Genomic DNA, 16,680 nt, shown 5'->3' on the forward strand with positions numbered 1-16,680 from the left:
TCAGAGATTCTTTTGTTTTAATTGAATAACACAAAACTTTTATTGACTTTATAAGATTCTGAATTTAATAACTCCAGATTTGTCAATATTTTACAAGATTTTTTTACAAATCAAAAACTAATAACACCATACTTTTAACAGAAATTAATAAAATTTTGATTTAATTACAACAGATTCTACGTAACATTTAAAATCATTAAAATAATATTTAAATCACAAACCGACAAACACCTTGATCTTTCTTACCTTAAGAACTCTTCTTGAAAACCCTTTAAAAGCCTCCATTGGACATGGTCTAAATAACACGTATGGCCAGGATAAAGCTAAATCGATCGGAATGCATCCCGAGCTGATCGATTTTAATGAAATTTCGAACAACCTTGACGAGGAGGAGAATATGACGTTTCCAATGGGTGGTGATACGGAGGACTACGACAAGCCTCGAGTGGACACATTAGATGTAATTCTTTTCTTTCATCTTCTGATTGTTTAGAGGTTGATCACGATGTGTTGGAATTTATATCATAGTTTTGATTTGTTGGAGATGACTAGTAGATTTCCATCGTTAGATTAGAACTGGTTTGTTTACATATTACTAACTGATTATTTTTTCTGTTAGTATTTCGATTTTGATGGTAGTATCAGTCGCTCTTTTTTGCTGAGAGCCTACCACTGTGAAGGTGACGAGTGTCGTAAGCATACTTATCTTGCCTTGGTCAAGCTTTATGCCAGGGCGGGGCTTCATCTTTACAATATGTTAAATGTAAAAACTAGCATCCTCTCTTTGTGCTTTTATTGACATATCTGTTACAGTTTCTTGTTTTCTTGATCTGCCAGGGAAAAAACTTGAAGCTCGATCGCCTAAAGAGATTTAACAAGGATATGCATTTTCTTTCCTCATACTACATAACTTTGCTTGCATTCGATCCAACCAGCCGTTTGCAGGAAACCTTTCAGGTTATAGTTGATGATAATTGTTTTGGCAGTTTGGATTTCATATGCCCTACTGCTAGACCTAAACCCCTAGGTAAAAGTTTACTTGTGGTGAATTGTTTATTTTTACATCGCAAGTTCAAGAAATCTCACTTGTTGGCTAATTAATGTTGCCTAGTGATCACCAAGGGGCGGCCCTTCATACCTCTTCAGGATGACACATCTGTGCCACCTTTCTACAAAGGTAGCTTGCCTGAGTGGCCACCAGAGGATGCTTTCAATGACAGAAAATGGGTTTACGTGGTAATTAATAGATTAATTAGTTCCACTTCACTTGTGTTGGCATCAGTATTGCTTTGCTCATGATAAGTTAAGTAGGGGTTTTTTCTGTTTTTTGGTAACTGCTTTTGCAGGTGAATGAATCAGAGTTGCAAAACACTGATTGGATTTATCTGTATTTGGAACTTGTCATTTGTTCACGCCATAGGGAGATTTCAGATGTAAGTTTTTTCTCTTTTGCATATCAGTGACATACCTTGAATGGCATTGTTGATAATAAGAATTAACAAGTGTTGCTCTGCTGTAGGGCGATCTATCCAAGTTGAAGATTGTGAATGTGGCGATAGAAACTAGTGAAGAAGTGGAGCCGCCTAATGAGCGACTCAACGCCAAACATGCATTTGTCTACATAACTTTTAAGGGCTTGGCCATTGGTAGGACTGGTGAACATGTTGAACGCAAAGTTATAGTTAGAAGAGTCATCAATGAGCGTGAAGGATACTTGTATCTCAAGGGTGACATTTGGAGTTGAATGTAGAGCTCAAAATCCATTTGCAATGCTTTCGCTTAGGCGTTGTTGACAAGATCTAGTGAAAATGTGGACCTGATAATAAACGACTAATGGACTAAAAATTATTTTGTGTATTTGGAGTTGGACACTATTTAAGTAGATTTGTGTGTGTGCTGTCTTCGGATACAGTAATTAACATATACATATGTGCATTGATAACTGAATGATGATATACATTCCTCTTAGTGGTTTTAGACGTTTTAGTTTTCCTTTTTCATTTCCCATTCTAGTCCTATATGAACCCCTACTTCTGAACATTTGTTTAGTCAAGTCGTCTTTTGTTGTCTTCTTGAATCATCAAATCATCGTTCAGCTTCATTTGCACCACCACCACCACCACCAAGATCTCATCTCTAACATCTCATCACCTTCGCTTACAAAACTTTTTATATACCCATTCGTTTACACGAGCTCCGAAATGACAGTGCAAGTGTTAGAGATGTGATGACTGATGGTGACCCATGCAACTGAAATATCACCGACACTGTTTTTCTCGCTGAAACGTGATATTACTGTTCACTTCCTCGTACGATATTCTTTCCTTAACTCTTAGCTCATCAATGCAAAAACACATAAGACCAGTTGATAACTTGATTATTTGCAATTTTTAATTGGGTGATCTCAATATGTTTCATAAGATCCACATATATTGTGGAACCTAATTGTTTTACAGCCCAATCCAAATTAAAGAAGAGATTTAGAAGAAGAGCCCAATGAGAGTCTAGGGATAAGAGAGAGTTTTGAGTTATCGAGTCTAGTGTTACCACATCCGAAGAAAAGAATAGGATTTCAAATCCAAGCTCTACACCTTCCTCTCTTCTCGCTAACTCCCACAAAAAAAAAAACCTGTCAATTCATTTGGCTGTCATATAGGCAGAGAAAACAAACACTAGACCATCTAAGAAATCAAGGGAACAAGTAAAAGGACCATGGTTCGAATATATGTTTGTGCTCTAATACCACGACATGTGTAGAACATTCAATTGCGTAGCCTTCTTTTTTTTTTTTTGTGTAGCAAAAATTAGCCAAGCTTTTATTTTTATTTTTGGAATCCTTCATACGAAAAATGTTAAATTTTAGCATTTTACAGATGACAATTACATAAGTTAAGTAGTATAATTTACGATCCTTTAACATAATACTCGATGTCAACTTTCTAATTCTTGCCCCCCAAGTTACCTTCAATATAAAGCTTGCTGGTGGTACACTTCATTCTTCACAAGATTTGAAACCTTATCTACTTAGAAGTGGGATTATAATGGTTGTGTAAGGGCTCAAACGCAAGAAATCAGAGCTCTAGCTGTTGCAGTGACAATAAGTTCGGAAGGTCAGTGGCTTCTTAAGTTATATGCAAGAAATACTCATATTCCCCTGCTAATATAGTACTGTGAACAAGGCTTAACATAAAATTGAAAGCAGAAAGGGATCACAGAACAGGTTGAACGCATAAATATTGTGAAATGATATAACATGTAATTGTTTTGTTGATTTTTATGGCTATGTTATGCGTTGTGTTATCGGACTCGTAAGAAAGAGACACAAGTCTGGTCCATGGAAGGAGCAAGCAAACAGAAGAGGGAAGAAGGAATAACTAGATTTGAAGAGGAGATCAAGTAAAGAAGAGAGGAAAATACGGACCGATGAGAGCGGAAACTAGCCAAGGTGAATTCAGGATGGTGGTTCACCTCAACCGAGAAACAGCAGATCGGAGCTGCAGGTGGTGTTGAGAATAGTCGAGAAAGAGGAGAAGAATGGCAGTTTCGAGTTGGGGGTTTTAGGAGTGAGTTTCTGGTCAGATATAAGCACGTGAGACAAGAATCATGGTGGATATAGATAGAGATTGTGTTGGAGAAGCCATAGGAACTGGCGATGTGTCAATCAGAGTTGAGCTCCAAAAGTTATTCATGTTGCTTCCTGCGCAAGAAACATCTCAAACTGGTCAACCTAAAACCCTAAAAAATAAATCCATGGTGGCTTCTTTGGGGCAGCCTTTGGAGGTCTAAAAGTAGTCTGATAATTTATTTATTTAATCATTTTCTTTGCTAATTTTCTATAATATTTTCTTAACTAGCACTACTTTCTTTAGTCGGTTATAGTGATGAATTAAAGTTTTATCAATTACATCTGATTGTCTAGCCTTAAGTTTTATCAATTCTTACCGGTGGGAGTTACAAGTATGTCTTTCTTTCTTGAATGTTTTGATTTCTAGGATTATATCATTGCTAGGTTAATTCAAACATCGTATAGCTTGTAATATGGTCTGAGTTGAGTCTAGTTTGAATTACAGATATGTTAATATGTCTATAACAACCCAACTCGTGAAAGGTAAAACAAATACACATGTCCGATTAGATTTATGTTGTACTTTTGTTATATTTACTCTATACAAAATTTTAAAATTTAACTAGACCAAAACAAAACTTGTACGTCTAAATTATACAATGTTGTAATTTTAAGAGAAATGTTTTTTTTTTTTTTGGTTTCTTTTAAACGAAGGTGAATTGTGTGTGGGATAGTTATACTCCACGTTTGATCTACTCATGTTTCTTTATTGCCCAAAATATAAATTTCATCTTATTGACTACGCAAATTAATACTTAATATGTTGATATCGACTGCTGACTGGTGGGATCATCAGTCCGTGTCATTTACATGCGATTCCGTGGGAGAAAGCAACATTCCTTTACTTATCAATATGATTAAAGAAAAAAAATGTATAAATCTACAGTGTAAAATTACCGTTACAGCATCCATGACCAAACTTCAATTAGAGACTATATAACTAAATCAGTATTATTGAAGAGTAAAACTTTATCTCGATTACTTCGCTACTATACTAAAGTTAAAGACGTTGTAACTTGTCTTTCTTACGATTTGGTGGTTTGGAGTAAGATTCGAAAAATCTTAACATTTGTAACATTTTTATTTATTTGATAAAAGACCAAAATTTGTAAATTGAGTGATTGGGAATTTATGATACTCGCTAGTCAAGTTTATACATATTACAATAAGAAACAGAAGAAAGAAAAGAAAAAAAAAAACTCATTTTGGTGACTTTTGAAGTTGTGATGAACAATTCACCAGACCTGATTTTTTTTTATATTTTTTTTTAGTTATTATTGTCAATTCTAGTTAGAAGATTAATGAGCGGTCGTCTGATCCATTTATTAGATTTCTCTATACGAAATTAAGGTATAACTAAACAAAACAAAAAAATGTTAACTTAAAAAACAAAAAAAACAAAAACATGTTCAAAGAACAAATACGACAGAGTACGTGTGTGTGGGATATATACTAGTTGAGTTCTTAATTATACTCCAACGTTGAAATCTACTCTTGTCTTGTTTATTGAACAAAATATAATAGTCAGTTTATTGACTATGCAAATTAATAATATTTAATACGTTTGAAGCTTGCCTGAAATATAAAGTTGATGATGTTGATTGCTAACTGGTAGGACAATTAATCAGTCCATGTCATTTCCATGCGATTCAGTGGGAGAAAGCAATGTTCCTTTACTCGTCAGAATGATCTAAAAAAATGTATCACATTCCACAATTTAAAAGAGGTACAACTAATCAAGTACTATTGAAGTAGAAAATTGAGAGTTATATAGAGAGTTCCTGAAAGAAGGTAAATATCATTTTTTTTTTTTTTTTTATATTGACCCTCGTCTTTTAATGCTGCGATGAAAGCTTTAGAATTGGTCCAACTCAACACATTTGGCTCCATATTGTGCTATTGTCTAATTTTGTAATTATTATAATCATCTTTTAATGCTGTTAAAAAAAGTTTATGTTGTGTGGGTTTGATTATAATCTTCTCAAGGAAGGTGTATTATCTATATATATGTAGATAGTTTGATGACAACTACATTAATGACTTTGACCTATCCCATCTAACTTCTTCTTTCTGTAGAATCTTTCTAAATATAAAAAAAGTTTCAACGCGTTTGAATTTTGATTTCACCCACTCAAGTAGTTAATGTGGTACACATGTGAGTTTTCATGTTAGTAAAGAAATTGTGCAGGCCAAAAATGATTTCACCTAGTGTCTCAATTAACTCTTACGTAATTGATTCTTTTTTAAATTCATTATTACAAAAAAAAATAAAAAATGTTCGATCATAACAAATTCTAGTGTTGAAGAAATCATACTTGGTTATATATTAGAAAGTGACACAAGAAAAAAACAATATGAATATATTGTAACTCGTTGTTCAAAATATATATATATATATATATATATGTAAAAATGAATATCGAATATTAACTTCACATTATTTAAAAGGACAAAAAAGAAATGTGCAGACCAAATTTGTTTTTTGACCAAATTAATTTAATCTGCCTAGCTAGCGTATCAAATAACTCTTTATACATTAATGAGAAAACACAATAATATAAAATGGTGTTGACAAGTGAATGTTATGAAACAAATATCAATGCATGGGCAAGTCCCTCAACTTTGATGAATGGAGCTACCTATATAAATATATATCATGCAGCTACCCAATTTTTCATGTTATAATAGGGGTTAACTCGGATATATAGCACTTAAATAAAATGGCACTTTAACACAGTTAGACAAATATACTCGAATGGTATAACTTATACAAATTAAAAAAAGCTTAACTCGAGCAAAGAAAAGTATGTTACGTGTTTGAATCTAGCTTCAATCTTCTTTATTACCATTTTTGAAAAAAGTATAGGTGATGAGTGAGCAAATATGATCGTTCTGTTGGAGATGACTCAGATCGATGAGAGTTTGTGTAAATTAATATGTTCATCAATCTCTCAAGTCTTAACTAAAATGGCAACATATATGGTTTAGGAAAAATGAAACCCACGCGAAACGCGTATTCCTATATGAAGAAAGTCTCTGGGAAAGAAAAACCAATGATTCCTTCAATATCCGGTTTATTCCGATTTACACCCGGTTTATTGTCCCTCAAATTTGAACCGATTTCATCGTCTGTTACCATTATAAAATGCGCCTGAAACCCATCTTTCTCTTTATAATTCTCTTCTCTTTCTAAAAACATCCATTGGAGAGAAACGCAGCTTTTCTCACTAGTTCATCGATTTACACGAGTTTGGCTTCATTACCTTCGGATTTTCGATCCCACTCTCGATCTTTGAATGGTAAGCTCTCGAAATTCTCGAGTTAAGATTTTGTTTTTGTTCGTCTTTCCGTACGTCAAGATTTTTTTTTCTTCTCGTACTCACTTATTTGGTAGCTGTGTGGACTTAAGCTTCTAAAATCATGTCTACATTATTGATATGAAAGAAAAATCTATATCGTTACTTCAGCCTCTTCTTTTACTTTGTTTGAACCGGAAATTATATGATCATGTCTATATATATCTTACTCTTTTTTTATTTACTTCCAAATTTTTTTGAATTTTTCTGAGAAACAAAGATCCATTATATCTAAAATCATGTTACAAATGTAAATCTATATTCTATTTTTATTTTGAATTATATTTTGTCATGCTTGGAAATTTGGATTTGTTTTAGTTCTTTTGTTTTGTTTTACAGTTCTTTATTCATGTATATATATTAATTTTTTTTGGGTTTGGGTTTTCAGGAATCTACGATGGAGATACTCTCAAGGCCGGATGCTCTTAACCAACTTCCAGATGTGAATCTCCAACAAATACAAGCTGAGGCATACTGTGAAATAGACGAACAATATGTTGAATCCCTTATCGGTAAATGGGGTTTTACACAAGCTACAAGTAAGCCTCGAAAAAGTCCTTACTATCTCAATGATGACGGAAAGCTAGCTGTATTGTGTTGGGAAACAGAAGAAATCAAGGTATACAATTTTCGAATGTCTAAACGATCGATATGTGAACCTTTCATATGTTGAGAATTTCTTAACTCTTTTGCTAATTAATCTTTTTGGCTAGGTATGATCCGATTTGGCCAGCACTTCATGGAAGGATATCGTAGGTCCTGTTAGAGACCAAAAACAACACCTTCTCTGCTGGGCCTATGCAGCATCCGACTTAGTCAGTGCTCAAAGGATTCTCCGCCAGTGGGAAAACGACTATTATCCTCTCTGTCCGCATTACCTCTGCCGTTTTGTACATCCAGGATGGCTTGGAAAGGATGAAAAAGCAGAACCGGGACATTTCTGCTACAGATGTTCGATTAAAGATGCATTGAAACACATTAAAAAAGAGGGAATTCCGAGAGAAATAAACAGTGTGTTTGAGTGCTCTTCCGACTCTCGTTCACGCGATCCTATACCAAGGGGCCATGGCGAAGTAAAGTCGATACGTACGTTGGAGGACACTTTGGAGGCAGCTTTGAAAGAGCTTCCACTTCAACCCATAGGTGCTGACCTTATCGTTTTCAGTGACCTATGGAAATCAGGAAGAAATATCTACCATGGTCCAAAATCAATAGGCTCCAAGTTCGAAGGGTATCACGCAGTAATCATTGTCGGCGTTGAATTAATAGGTAATGAAGTAGTAGCCGTTTGCAAGATGAGCAACGGTGAAACTGCCGCAGACTTGGGCTACGCTTACGTTTCTCTTTCGCTCCGTTACATGATTGTTGGTGGCAATGATGAAATGAAACGCTACGTTAGGCCAACTCTGCAGCCTATGCCTCTACTGTCTAATTTTATTGTCCCAGAAATGGACAATATGGCTGGAAGCTCCCATGCAGGATCAACATACAAGAACCAAACTGGAATGGAGGGTTCCACATATCCTTTGTCTTCTGCTCCTAAAGATGAATCCAGTGGCTCTTCTGCAAATCTCGGAGTGGATCATGTAGAGCACCACAAAGGTAATATTTTAGAATATGTGTAAATTTTTCGTATCATTTATCTCCGATATTAACTCTCCATTTATCCTTTTCCAGATGTTTTCAAGCAAGAAATCGATAGATTCGAAGATGACGAATACAACACAGGGAGCAAGAAATGTGGCTGATAGTAAGACCCCAAGAAGGCTCATCAAGGGAAGCCATGTCATCTGGTGTGCGGTGGACCAGCTGAGATGGGCTTTTCCCTTGAGTTATCATCACTATTACTAACTAGCTAGAATAATAACCACTGTCTATTGAATAAGATATATGAACATAATAAACCTATATATTTATACAGAGCTTTAAGGGGAGTATATATTGACCTCTGACTATTGAATAATTTTAGATACATGATTTCTTTTCTTATATATAGCATCAAACCACTATATTTATTTATATCATAGTTCAAGATTTCATGTATTTTCAGATTTTCATCTATGGTTATTCAAATTCATGTAAGAATGTGTTAGAGTTAAAGGATCATGAACACACAAAAAACTCGAAACGTTCAATAGAAAAGAAACCAAATGTGTTATAGTCTGATCACCCATAAAGATCTTTTCTCAGGATAAGACTCACACATGAATATCCTATGCTATTTATAAAAGAATCTCAGAAATCCTAAGATTGTTAGGTCCGACCCACATTTCATTCATCTTTTACTCTTTTTTATTCATTTTTAAAAGGAATCTTAATAGCTGAGTTGGTTAATATCTTCGATAAAGGACTAAGATTGTTAGGTCCGACCCACATTTCATTCATCTTTTACTCTTTTTTATTCATCAATTAGGATCGGACCCGCGGTCCACCGCGGGGGAATATTGGTTTACATACGTTAAGTTTAATATTTTGTGTTTTTAGTATAGCGAATCGTGTAGTATACTTATAAATATTCATAATAACGAATTGTAGAGAAAATGTTAAATTTTTTTATAAATAAACCCATCGTATTAATTATGATTTACAAAATAGAATTTTCTGTTTTAAAATTCTAAAATTAGACGATTCATAGGAATTAGAGCAGTCAAAATAGGTCAAAAACCGCGGGTCAAGCCCAAATCATCTTACTATGGGGTAGATTTGGGAAAATATATCAAACATGCAAATAAGCGGGCCACATGGATTAATTCGCAGTGGGTCATAGGTTTAATCGGTTTTCATCCGCAGATTGGTGGATCAGCCCGCATGTTAGTATTTATGGATAAAATTATAATTTATTCAACATGTGGTAATTTAAACAAACTATAATAGTATTTTTATTTATTTATTTATTTTAGTATTATTTTAAATTTTGGTTACTTTAAAACTATTTAAACAAAATCCACGGGCAATCCCGCAAATCCGCATACATTCGCGGGACGGGTTTGTATTTCATATATGCTACCCGCGGATCGTGCGGACCGACAACTACAAGTCAAAATATTTTTTGCCTATCGCAAACGGGCTTAACGGGATGAATCAACTCGCTTTGACAGCTCTAATGGGAATATTATTTAGTCATACAACAAAATGAAGTTTAGACATAGGAATAATAGAATATATATCTTATTTCTTAGGTGAGAGATTGAAAGATGAAATATAATGATTAAAAATTAGTTATTATTTTTCATGATTCACAAAATTTAATAAATACTTATCATCTTGTTGAATAATTCTAAAATCATATTCAATAAATCTTTATAAATTGAAAATTAAACTTCTTTGGTAAGCTATAAGTATGAAAATACCATAATTTCGATTTAATCTAATTAAATTAAAATTAGTTACATGGATTTTATATCTATTTAATGTACACGACCAAAATAAAAATATCTATTTAATTTATAAAACAGATGGGGTATTACTTATGTGTGATAAATTTTCTAGAAATCTGTAGAAGCAAGTAAGATATCTTTCAATTAATGATAATTGGCTAAAATGAGCGAAATTAATGATAATAACGTTGATTGTTATCAAATTAGTTCCAAAAATATATGAACAAATTTATTATACGTAATTAATGTATAATATTGTTCGGAATATGATTTTATAATTAGTTGCCATAAGTACAATCAGATTTTATTTGATTTCCATAAATATTTCATTTTTCATTATTAATTCGAATTTATATTCCAAAAAAAAATTCAAAGATCCGATTTCAGAATTTCGGGTCAATTTTCTGATTTTAACCTGACCCATTTTCATTTGTACTTCTCTTTTAATAGTATAGAGATTAGTGGACAAGAAAATTATTTTTGCTTACGGCCCATTTATAGTGAGGGCGGGTTATGCCTGCGACTAGAATGAATCTGCTAGTAGCAGCAGCAACTCTCCAAGGCAAGGATTATGAACCCAATCCTTTTCTATATCTAATTTGATTTTTGTTATTTGTCATATTTCTAAGTGTACTCTTTAGTCTTAAGACCATTTTTTGTTGTTGTTGTTGTTGTTGTTTTTGTTGTTGTTGATGGTTTGTAATCGATTCCTATGGTATGTTTTTTGTTTGTTTTCTAAGTTTTTAAATTTTATTAGTAATTGAATAGTGAGGTATTACAGAGAGTATTCATTTCCTACCTTAGCGAAAAAAAGAATAAAAGCAAGATTACAATATATATTTCCAAAAGAAAAAATAAGAGAGAAACGGATTAACTAATTGAAAGAAATCAGAGCTCTAGTTGTGGTACCGGTAGTGACAATAAGTTTTGGTACCGGTAGCTTCTTAAGTTATACTATTATTTTCAGATTTTACTGTATGGTTATTAAAATTCATGTTAGAATGTGTTAAATGATCATGAACACAGATAAAACTCAACTCGTTCAATAGAAAATAATTTCAAACTAGAACACCAAATGTGTTAAATATAGAGAAGTGTCTGATCTTAGGAGTGGAATAGTCTTAAGACCATTTTTTCAAACATGCAATCAAACCCATCAATAGTCATCATCCTCGGTCACCAGACTTGGGAGTGGAATAGTTGTGAGATGGGTGTGGAGTAGACATAGAGAAGTGTCTGATCTTGGAGGTGAAAGCTTCCATCCTACATCAATGCAAGCATCCACAACCTTTTCCGAGAGAGGGATGCTTAATGAATGCAACCGCATCCCACTTCTTTTTATTGCGACAGACGTGAAGATATAAACAAACTTACATGTACATGGAGGTCGAATCCAAGATATATGGAACATGACTCATAAGTGTTCTATAAAGACGAGAGATAGAATCTCGATCCAAAGGCAAAAACCTTAAGCGAGAACAGAACAATATGATTCATACTGATTATATTTTCAAAATAGTCACTATTTCCGAATAATGAGTGGGAATAAGAATATATTTATGGAATATGCCCGTAATTATCTAAGATTTCTATATCATCTCAAATTTCCATTTGCTATTTAAACTCGATTTTCCTTTTACCATATGAAGAATTGAAAGATTTGATTTTGATATTATATGATTATTGTAGTTAGCATTTAATAGTTAATGTTAGGATAATCGCAAATGTTAATTTGGTAGTAATTAAATGAGATGTGAAATCTCAGAGGCGATATTTGAGAAACAAATGTAGAGTTAATATTGATAGATTTTGGGAATTATTGGTAAGTGAAAAATCTTTGAAACTGAATTGATTGTTTTGGAGAATAATATCTCGGAGGATTTAACTAATGGGGGAGTTAAATGAGGGTAAAATTGGGTTTTGATTTTTTAAAAAAACCTATTTGACCAATCTACAAGAAAAAGAGATATATGGACAAATTTTTAAGTAGATATCCTTTATTTCCAATTTTCCCATATAATATGGAGTGATTTTGGAAAGATTGTTAAACGGCAAATCTATAATTCTATTCTTTAATTGTAATTGTCGACATCAAAATTAAATGCTAGTGGCATAGATTCGTAAATAAGTTTCACTTTTTAAAAAGTTTAAATAATTATAATATTTAACTTTTAATAAATTTTAAAATATTTATAATATTTAGAAACTTTTTAAAAGTTTCAATTCTTTAAAATAAAGAACACGAGTAAACTGGATAACACTTTCAAGTATGGACGTTTGATAAATCAAGTTTCCTGCTCATTGATATTTAGAATCATTTTGGTCCTTTTAATAGTATGACTCTGAACTATTGCCTAGGAGCCTGACTGGTTTAAACGCAGCGGTTACGGTTGCGGTAGTTTGCGGAAGCAGGCGGTTGTGGTTTCAAGCGTTACCAAACGTTTTGAACGACTGGTTTAGCGTTTGAAAATGGATGCGTTTGCGAGAGTTTTATGACTGGTAAACCAGCGGGTGCGGTAGCAATTAAATAAAAAAATGACCACTAAATAAAAAATATTACAAAAAAAGAAATAAAAACACCAATATAATATTATGATAATATTAGAAAAATTGAACATGCTTAATAATTAAAACCATAAATAAAGTACTAAATAATTATTCAAAAATAAAAAAAAATTGTAATAAGATAGTACTTTATGCTGGGTTAATACCAAAAATTGCATCAAGTAATGGGATAAACTGTAAATAACGTTGAATTCAATCAAAAAGCAAGTGATTTTCTATTCGAGAAAATAAATCGAAACATATATTCAATCAAAAAGCAAAACAATACCTAATGAAAAGAAAAAAATGATGCCATGAAAAATATTCAAATAGTTACACACGAGGTGATGAATGAATAAAAGGATATATGATACTTACGTTTGGTTCTTGATTTTCATCAGTTTGGGTGGAAGACATTGAGAAAATAAGGTTTTTGAATATTGATTAGGGTTTCCGATGAGAACATGATACAAAGATGAAAGATATATATAAGATTAATATATTTTATAATAATTAAAAGTTAACGTTTGATTTTTTTTTTTTCTTTAAATCCAACCGCTACCGCCCGCAACCGCAAACGTTTGCGGGAATGAGCTTTTGAAATTCAGCGATTTCGAGCGGTTTGAAGCGGTACGGAGCGGTTTCTATGATTGGTACCAACCGCTAGCAGCCGCAACCGACTGCTAGCAACCGCTAGGAGGGTGCTAGTGGGAGAACCAATCAAGCCCTAATTTTTTAAGCAAAGTGGGATATTGTATACATATTTTTTGGTTCATCGATTGAGTTATATATGTCCGTTTCTAAACATTTGAACCATATCATATGCATAATTTTTTTTAATATTTTATTAAATATATATATTTTAAAAAATTTCAAAATAATTTAAATATAAGATCAAACAAAAGTGAAAAAATAATCATATATTTATGTTTAAATTAAATAGAGAGATTTTAGGAAATTAGTAATTAATAGAAAGTAGTTAAGGTATTTTTGTAAAAATTAGGTTAGGATAATATTTTTGTTAGATAGATTTTGTAGGGACTAAAAATATAAATACGAAATTGAATATGGATTTGTACCAAAAATGTATATATAGATAGATTCACATAGAAATTCGTATATTCTAAATAGAGATAAAAATTTCGTGTGGCAGATTTTTATTGGTCGACTGGGGTGGAGGATATGAGATTTGGATTGGGAAAGTCCAAGTGAAGCCCACCCACACAAATGAATCTTTTCAGATACAAAGAAAGAGCACAGAAAAAGTAAATAAATGAAAGATTCTCAATGATTAATAGAAAATTTTCTATAATCTTGTTGATTAGTTTTTTCATAATCGGGTAAAGTTTCCCAAACAATCTCTATTTTTTAAAGATATTTTTTATGATTTTATTTTGTGAAGAATAATGTATAAAATCAAAAACCAATAATAACTTACAAGGAAAAAATCATAAACCAATAATACAATAATTTAATTCATTAACAATCATAGATTCTTTTAATTTAGTTGAAAAACACAAAGAATTTTGCTGATTTTGATAAAATCATAGAAAGTAAATAAATGAAAGATGGTATTGGTGCCAACCATGGGAGCTGCCAACATCCGTAGAAGTCTATCCCCTCTACATACATAAGTCGAAGCTCTTCTTTGGGCGATGAAGTGTATGATTGGTGCTGACAACGAAGATGTAGCTTTCTTTACAGACTGTTCAGATTAGGTGAAGATGGTGTCTTCTCCAACCGAGTGGCCGGCTTTTTCAGTTTATCTGGAGGACTTTCATAGTGACAAGGAAGAATTTTCAAGCTTTTCTTTATCTTTAATTCCTCGTAGCGCAAATGTAAAAGCGGATAAATTGGCTCGACAAGTTCGTACCGAACCGCTTCATATCACATATGTAAACAACATTCCCCAAGAATGACTCTTTTGAGCTCTAATTTAAGCTGTTGACAAAAAAAATAAAAAGTAAATTAAAGATTCTAAACTATTGTTAGAGAGTTTTCTATAATCTTGTTGATTAGTTTTTTCATAATCTTGTAAAGTTTCCCCAACAATCTCTCTATTTTGATGATACTTTTCGTGATTTTATTTTGTGAAGAAAAGTGTAGAAAGTCATAAACCAATAATCTAATAATTTAATTTATTAACAATCATAGATTCTTTTGTTTTAATTGAATAACACAAAATTTTTAATGACTTTATAAAAGTATGAATCCAATAACTCCAAATATATGAAGATTTTAGATTACTTTTTATAAATCTTAAATTAATAACACCAAAATTTAACAAACTTTAAAAAAATCTTGATTGAATAACAACAAATTCTATTTAAATCACAAACCAATAACACCTCCTTATTGACTTTATAAGATTCTGAATTTAATAACTCCAGATTTGTTAATATTTTACAAAAAAATTTTACAAATCAAAAACTAATAACACCACACTCTAACAAAGTTTAATAAAATTTTGATTTAATAACAACAGATTCTACATAACATTTAAAATCATTAAAACAATATTTAAATCACAAACCGACAACACATTAATCTTTCTTACCTTAAGAACTCTCTTTGAAAACCCTTTAAAAGCCTTCCATTGGACATGGTCTAAATAACATGTATCGCCGAGATAAACCTAAATCGATCGGAATGCATCCCGAGCTGATCGATTTTACCGAAATTTCGAACAACCTTGACGAGGAGGAGAATATGACGTTTCCAATGGGTGGTGATACGGAGGACTACGACAAGCCTCGAGTGGACACATTAGATGTAATTCTTTTCTTTCATCTTCTGATTGTTTAGAGGTTGATCACGATGTGTTGGAATTTATATCATAGTTTTGATTTGTTGGAGATGACTAGTAGATTTCCATCGTTAGATTAGAACTGGTTTGTTTACATATTACTAACTGATTATTTTTTCTGTTAGTATTTCGATTTTGATGGTAGTATCAGTCGCTCTTTTTTGCTGAGAGCCTACCACTGTGAAGGTGACGAGTGTCGTAAGCATACTTATCTTGCCTTGGTCAAGCTTTATGCCAGGGCGGGGCTTCATCTTTACAATATGTTAAATGTAAAAACTAGCCTCCTCTCTTTGTGCTTTTATTGACATATCTGTTACAGTTTCTTGTTTTCTTGATCTGCCAGGGAAAAAACTTGAAGCTCGATCGCCTAAAGAGATTTAACAAGGATATGCATTTTCTTTCCTCATACTACATAACTTTGCTTGCATTCGATCCAACCAGCCGTTTGCAGGAAACCTTTCAGGTTATAGTTGATGATAATTGTTTTGGCAGTTTGGATTTCATATGCCCTACTGCTAGACCTAAACCCCTAGGTAAAAGTTTACTTGTGGTGAATTGTTTATTTTTACATCGCAAGTTCAAGAAATCTCACTTGTTGGCTAATTAATGTTGCCTAGTGATCACCAAGGGGCGGCCCTTCATACCTCTTCAGGATGACACATCTGTGCCACCTTTCTACAAAGGTAGCTTGCCTGAGTGGCCACCAGAGGATGCTTTCAATGACAGAAAATGGGTTTACGTGGTAATTAATAGATTAATTAGTTCCACTTCACTTGTGTTGGCATCAGTATTGCTTTGCTCATGATAAGTTAAGTAGGGGTTTTTTCTGTTTTTTGGTAACTGCTTTTGCAGGTGAATGAATCAGAGTTGCAAAACACTGATTGGATTTATCTGTATTTGGAACTTGTCATTTGTTCACGCCATAGGGAGATTTCAGATGTAAGTTTTTTCTCTTTTTGCATATCAGTGACA

At 32.7% G+C, this 16,680-nt stretch overlaps 1 protein-coding gene across 1 annotated transcript in view; it reads left to right on the forward strand.

The window, feature by feature from the left end:
* The first annotated feature begins 280 nt into the window (after positions 1-280).
* The window catches only part of LOC9329897 (UPF0725 protein EMB2204), a 16,843-nt gene continuing 443 nt past the window's right edge, over positions 281-16,680 (forward strand). Inside the window, exons 1-6 of the mRNA XM_002891081.2 lie at positions 281-460; positions 620-763; positions 838-1,027; positions 1,112-1,236; positions 1,347-1,433; positions 1,520-1,727. Of these exons, the coding sequence (XP_002891127.1) occupies positions 338-460; positions 620-763; positions 838-1,027; positions 1,112-1,236; positions 1,347-1,433; positions 1,520-1,727 (877 nt within the window). The 5' untranslated portion in view covers positions 281-337. The remainder of the gene's footprint in view (positions 461-619; positions 764-837; positions 1,028-1,111; positions 1,237-1,346; positions 1,434-1,519; positions 1,728-16,680) is intronic.

This window comes from Arabidopsis lyrata (assembly GCF_000004255.2).
Source record: "Arabidopsis lyrata subsp. lyrata unplaced genomic scaffold ARALYscaffold_1, whole genome shotgun sequence".
Taxonomy (NCBI): domain Eukaryota; kingdom Viridiplantae; phylum Streptophyta; class Magnoliopsida; order Brassicales; family Brassicaceae; genus Arabidopsis; species Arabidopsis lyrata.